A 6,929-nucleotide genomic window follows, 5' to 3' on the forward strand; every position below is an offset into this window, starting at 1 on the left:
TGCAGAGATCTTGTAATAAATGAGCCCCATCCCTGGGGGTCCCGTGTGCGGACCCTCTACTGGCGTGGATATTCACTATCATTTATGCTAGCTGTGGCGTCCAGGCTAGTAATTTGCCAGGTCGCCGCAGTCCGCACGCCTTCCAATAAGCCCCGCCCACTATTCAAACCTAAACAGACACAAAAAAATCACCATGTTTTGCACTAAACCCCATTTGCATCAAAATTGAGACTTTTTGGAGGCAAAATGGTATTATAAGTGAGTTGAGAAATTTGCTGAAGTACGTCTGCTGGTTATCGTACCGCGAGGAGTAGAATACAGAATCACGAAGATTGTTTCCTTCTTCCCACGTAAAGGCGGCAACCGCTTCATCGAAGATATTGAAATGATGATTGGACAGAAAACCTGGTACTTCTGGCTCTGGTGGAGGATCTGCTGGTTCGGCATCACTCCTCTTCTGCTGACTGTAAGTCCAACTGCTACAAAAGTATCTGGATGGATGGAGAGATAAGAGAGCGATAGATAGAAAGAGACAGAGATAAGAGAAATAAGAGAGATATAAGGCTGACTTCACAGGGGCGAGCGTGGTAGGGGGCCATGAATCCCAGCCCCCATATCGCACCCCCCACCATGTGAATTTAGCCTAAAAGAGAGACTGAAGTGAGCGATAGGCGGCTTCACAGGGGCAATAAAATCACGTGAGATTTCTGTACTGGGAGCCGCACAGATATGAACTCTGTTCTTCTGAATGGGGTAAAACAAATAATGTTTGGTCCGATGTCGCCAGTAGAGCAAAATGCGATTGTACCGAACAAGAGAAACCAAGTAGTCTTAGAGATATGATACCTTCTGACCCTTTCTAATCCACTGTCTGACGTCTAAAGACATTCTGATTGAAGGCTGTACAGCTCCGATGTCAGAAGATGTCCGGCAGGGTATTATCACTGTAGATTACTGGCCACTCTGCTATCAGGGGGCCTCTTCAACATGTCCCATACTGCAGTACTGGCTCTAGCCAGCAGATGGCCATTGTATAATGGCAGAAAGAGTAAGCCCTCTAGGAAACCCTGAATCCAAAAATAGATCGCAAAGGGTTAATAGCTAACAAATATACAGGATGTCACAGCGAGCTTTCAAACCAACGCAGGGTTCTGCTTCAGGATCTGAAGAAACATGCATACATATGAGAAGGCACAGACATGGAATGATTCATTTGCACTTAAACTAATACCAGTATAAGATGAGTAGAGGAGTAAACCCGTAAATAGTCTGCTGATAAGGGATGTGGAAGTTTTAGGCTGGGTTCACACTGGGCGGATTTGCCGCGGAAATTCCATCCGGAATTTCGCCGTGGCAAATCCGCCTGTGACCGCTAATCCCAGGATTAGACAACCATGTGAACGAGATTTCTCAGAAATCTCGTCGACACAGAACGGCGAATCCACCACAGCAAAGCCGGCAGAAGTCGGCGCTGCGGCGCAGATTCACCGGCCGCAGCATGTTCATTTTTTTTCTTCTTCCGCTGCGGTCGTGCTCTCCTGTATGGGAGCGCCGGCCACAGCTGAGGAGCGTGCAGCCAGGCTGCTTCAAAACCCAAACCACAAGATTTCCGCCAGGAATCCGCTGTGTGTAAACCCAGCCTTATGTTCTCTAAATTTGTGTTAGGGGGTCAGCAGCGTGTTATAGAGATCTGAAATTGCCTTGTAATATGGTAACTTGTACATGTCTGGTCACGGACACAACACAGAACATATGCAAGTTACAAAGGCAATTTCACATCCCAACGTCACAAGAAGCCAGCGATGGTTTTTATGCCGACTGAAGGTCAATGATCAGAACCTGCGAACAAATACTGAGCGATTTATTTTTTTTTTTGCATTTATGCTGCACGATTAAACCTCAAATCTATTCGGTTGAATGAATTTCGAGCGATAATCGTTACGAGTAAATGGCGCATAACGTCAGTGAAAAAAACACTGTTGATCGCTGTGTGTCGTTTATCACTTGGTGGGGCACACAGATAAAACCACTAGATGTGTTTCGGCTGAAAATGGCCTTTCTCACAGCTTAGCAGACATTTATCTTTGTCCCCTCACTCCTTCCACAGGCCATCCTCATCTGGTCGCTGATCACATTCACCTCGCCGACGCTCGATAACGTAGAGTACCCCCCCTGGGGAGTCGCCCTCGGTTGGTGCATGATCATCTTCTGCATCATTTGGATCCCCATACTGGCTATAATAAAGATGTGCAGAGGTGAAGGAACACTTTGGCAGGTAAGTCATTACCTACATCCAGAAGCAGTTTACATTTATACCTGAAGCCGCACATTTTCCTGGTCCCGCTCCCTGTGTTGATGCAGCAGAGGTGGATTTGTCGTTTGGCACTTCTCATCTCAACATAATGATGATTTGTCTCCAGTTTTTCCCTAGAACTCTATCCTTGCTTATTAAAAGAATTCACTGACGGATTCGGCTCTGCTACATCTAGACTGAGAATTATAATCTAGTGTTAACTATTTGCAGAGAGCTAAGCACAATATTTTTGAGGAAGCTGCTGATATTCTGTTCTAACAGCAGAGTATGCATTAAAGGGGTTTTCTCACTTTTTTCTATGGATGACCTATCCTCAGGATCCCCACCGATCAGCTGATCCTCTGGCCCACTGTTAATGCAGGGGGCCAGACATCATCATCGGGGTTGGAGCTGGAGATGTAATAGACAACTTTGAAGCCGTTTGTAACACTTGCAGCCTTGACCACCAATGTGGACGTCCACCCCCCCCCCCCCCACTGATACCGGAGCTGAAGGGTCAGCTGATCGACGGGGACCCGATTGGCAGACCCCAGTGATGTACCATTCATGACCTATTCTCTAAATTTGGGTCAATAAACACTCATAATCCACTCAGCTGATGCAGTCCTAGGCAGCGGTCATACATAGCTGATTTGCTGCAGATTGTATTGCAGATCTGCAGCAGTTTTCCCCCTTTCCATTTTAATTTAATTGAAAGAGTAAAATCTGCTTCAGATCTGCACTAAAATCTGCAGTAAAATCCGCCTCAAATTAGCAACACAGCCTTAGGCCTCGTTCACACGCGTGTTGTTTTGCGCGCACCTATCTGCATATGAAATAGCGTGTCTATTAGAACCATTGGTTTCCAAAGGTGTGTTCACATGTCTGTCCATGCAAATTCGCGCACCTGCAAAAGAGAGGACATCCGCATGCCGGGAAGGTCCGCGCTGCGCATATATATACCTCGCGGTGAGTTCCCTCATCACTGAACATTGTGACAGCACTGTCATAGTGTTCAGTGACAAGAAGACTCCCTGTGGGGAGTAAAGAACCCCCTACCACAGCTGTCACAGCCGTGGCAAAGGATCGTGATGTTCTCCCATTGCTTTCAATGGGGCCGCCGCTGCTGCAGTGATTTTCGGGGGAAGGGCTTTAAATATAAGCCCTTCCCTGAAAAATCATCCCTAGCTTGTGTAAAAAAAATATATACTCACCTCTCCGGCACTGTCAAGGCTTAGGCGCATCTAGCCGCTTGGTCCCCATGCAGTGCTCTGAAGCTCTTTCAGCAGGGAAAGAGCTGTGTCTGATTGGCTGAGCGCTCAGCCAATTACAGACAGTGCTCAGCCATTCATTAAATTCAATAAATAGCTGAGAGCTGCCTCTGATTGGCTGAGCACTGTGACGAATCACAGGCAGCGCTCAGCTGTCATTCAATGAATGGCTGAGCACTGCCTCTGATTGGCGGAGCGCTCAGCCAATCAGACACCGCTGAAAGAGCTTCAGTACAGTGCAGGAGAGCCAAGTGGCTAGATGCGGTGAGCCCCGACAGAGGTAGAGAGGTGAGTTTAAATATATATATATATTTTTTACAAATGATAGGGATGATTTTCAGGGAAGGGCTTATATGTAAAGCCCTTCTCCGAAAATCACTGCAGTAGTTGCCGGCATCCTATTGCTTTCAATGGGGTCCCTGCAGCAGTGGCGGCCCCATTAAAAGCAATGGGCATGGACCTTCGTTCATGCGTTATTTTGCACATCCGTGCAGCGTTTTGTTTTTTTTTGCACACATACACATGTGCAAAATAATGCTCATGTGAACGAGGCCTCAAAGTGGATCTGTCAGCTAAGTATGCTAGCCTATTTAAGGGCAGCATATTAATGGGGTTCTCTAGGACTTTTAGTATTGCTGATGACCTATCATCAGCACAAGTCATCAACAGTCGACTGCAGACTACATACAGAATGCAGATGTGCTGCTGAGATGTGACCATTTTTTGCCTGTTGACTTGTTGTATGTATATTCACGTAGGCCAATGATGAGGAAAGCAAATATTTGGGTTAATAACTATGTCCAATCATTGGCCTGTGTAAATGGGTCTTGAGCTTCATCATCGAATAATCTCTCAATTTCTCAACAGCGTTTTCGAAAGATTTGCTCTCCAACTTCAGACTGGGGACCCGCTTTGGAAAAGCATCGGTTTGGAAAATACAAAAATACTGGTGATATTCAGAGAGTTTCCAGTGGTCTAGAGATCCCCACGATAGAAGGAGGCCTGGGAGGCTACGACAACAGAGCCTTTTCCTAAACTAAAAAAAGGAACACTCCAAAGCCAAAGCATTATGTGCACAATGGACCGATGGACTACTAGAGGTTTTTATACAAATTAGGACTGTGTCATCAGCCATACAAAGACTTGTGGAACACAGATTTTATAGAATACTCTGCCTTGCTTTTCAGATGATATTTTTGTATTTTTACTATACAGCAGGGGTTCATAAACTTTTTCTGCTGCAACCTTCCATTGCAAACAGGTCATCTCCTCACCAAAATGATGTCTCTTCTTTGGAACCAGCCACAGGAGAAGTATTTCAGGCAGCTCATCCAATGAGTTAAGCAGTAGGCAGTGGTGCATTGCTGTCTATGGAGACTTCTTCACCATCAGTGTTTGATAAGAGCCAACCTACCCAATGGTTTTATCATTGGCACAGACGTTATATGAAAAAGTAGCGTTTGCTTCAACATTATTCATGTGATGCCATGTATTAATATGAATGGTAGCAATGGTGTCTTAATATTATTATATTGTATGTGTTCGGGTATGGTGGCCTAACTTAGAGGGGTACAGATAGAACAGTCCACCCAGCTGGAAGAGACTTTGCATTTGGGCCAAGTAACTTTAAGCTACTTTACTCCTCTTTTGGGTGGATTTTTCATAATGAGCAGCAGCGCCCTTTTCCTTCCTGAAAGTAAGAGCTGTGGCTAAAGTAGAGTTAAGTACAAGGAATAGCAGGAAAGCCATGTAAAAACAAGTTACTACTGATAAAGGTCTAAGTCAAGGTATAGGAATAACATTGAGGCACCATTCACTACTTAAGATATTGCAAAATAGTTGCCTATGAAATTAGAGAAAAAATCAAATATCTGAGAGGGACTCTTGGCATTCAGGTGTAGTCAGAATGAGGTTCCCAACATATATGTGTAGTCAGAGAGGCCTTCCTGGTATTCTCAAGTAGTCAAAGATAGACTCCCAACATGCATGTATAGTAAGGTTACCGGTAGAGATGAGCGAGTATACTCACTAAGGCACATTACTCGAGCGAGTAGTCCCTTAGCCGAGTATCTCCCCGCTCGTCTCTAAAGATTCGGGGACCGGCGCGGGTGACAGGTGAGTTGCGGCGGGGCGCAGGGGGGAGAGAGGGAGAGAGGGAGAGAGAGATCTCCCCTCCGTTCCTCCCCCCCCCCCCCACAGCCCCCGAATCTTTAGAGACGAGCGGGAGATACTCGGCTAAGGCACTACTCACTCGAGTAATGTGCCTTAGCGAGTATACTCGCTCATCTCTATTCTTCAACCTTTTCATGACATTCTGGCTGTTGCATGTCCATGTATGCATCAATCAGCTAAACCTTTGCACTCTTCTTTTTGAATTTCCCTGTATGATAGACACATTTTGTATCTTTGTATCACCATGCTGCCATATTGTCCAAACTGTATAATTCCATCATAGTGATTCAATGAGAAAGAGGCTTTCTGACAATTGACACTGACATCTTACACAAAGCTGATGGATTATATCTCATCATGGCAGAACACATGCACTAGGACTTAGAATTGTATGACTATAGTAGAAGTCAAGGAACTTATCTAAAAAGAAATTAGCAAATAGGAGGAAGAGATACCCAAGTCAAACATAAAAATGGCCTCTCACTAGGTATTAGTTCATGCCATCACACAACCCTCAGCCTTGGCTGAAGGATCTGCCCATTGATCACATTTTCCTATAACATGTTGAAGAACATCGTAATTTAGGTCAATTTCTCCACTACTGTACCTAGTAAGGTGGAGGCTCCGTGTAGGTTTACATCACCCGTTGATACATAGGGTCAATCTAAGCTAGAACCAAACCACTGGCCCTATTACAATTTTGGAGATGCCTACATTCTATGCACAGTCCTGAGAACCAGTGAAGAATTACTGAGATACATCTGCAATCAAAATGAGAATGTATTTTGCGGTGATTTGGTTTTTCATTTTGGGATGAGTCAGATCAGACTAAATGCTCCGTGAATGTCAGCTGACCAACGGCCATTCGATGTTCATGGCAGTCTTGGGGGAGCTGGAGAAGCAGTGTTTGGAGCCTATCGTATTGTAAGATAAGAGTTTGTATATAGCATAGTATGTAAGATGTTACATTTGTTTACATTTCTGCAATTTTTATGAGAAGAGCTTTGATGCAATGAATGCCTCGTGTTTGTGAGAAGCGTAATATTTGCCTCTTATTGCATGGAATTTGCAACATGAATTATTTGATTCAGTTTATTTTTATTCTTAGTAAAATTTTATTAAAATCGACATGCGATGGTGATTATGGCAAAAATACCATTATTGTACCACATAAAGCAAGTCTTTGTTAAAAC

At 44.6% G+C, this 6,929-nt stretch overlaps 1 protein-coding gene across 1 annotated transcript in view; it reads left to right on the forward strand.

Moving 5' to 3' along the window:
* Nucleotides 1–5,695, forward strand: part of LOC136580933 (sodium- and chloride-dependent neutral and basic amino acid transporter B(0+)-like) — a 38,320-nt gene extending 32,625 nt beyond the window's left edge. Inside the window, exons 12-14 of the mRNA XM_066581869.1 lie at nt 357–466; nt 2,108–2,275; nt 4,432–5,695. Of these exons, the coding sequence (XP_066437966.1) occupies nt 357–466; nt 2,108–2,275; nt 4,432–4,599 (446 nt within the window). The 3' untranslated portion in view covers nt 4,600–5,695. The remainder of the gene's footprint in view (nt 1–356; nt 467–2,107; nt 2,276–4,431) is intronic.
* Nucleotides 5,696–6,929: the final 1,234 nt, after the last annotated feature.

Source organism: Eleutherodactylus coqui, chromosome 10 (assembly GCF_035609145.1).
Source record: "Eleutherodactylus coqui strain aEleCoq1 chromosome 10, aEleCoq1.hap1, whole genome shotgun sequence".
Lineage (NCBI taxonomy): Eukaryota > Metazoa > Chordata > Amphibia > Anura > Eleutherodactylidae > Eleutherodactylus > Eleutherodactylus coqui.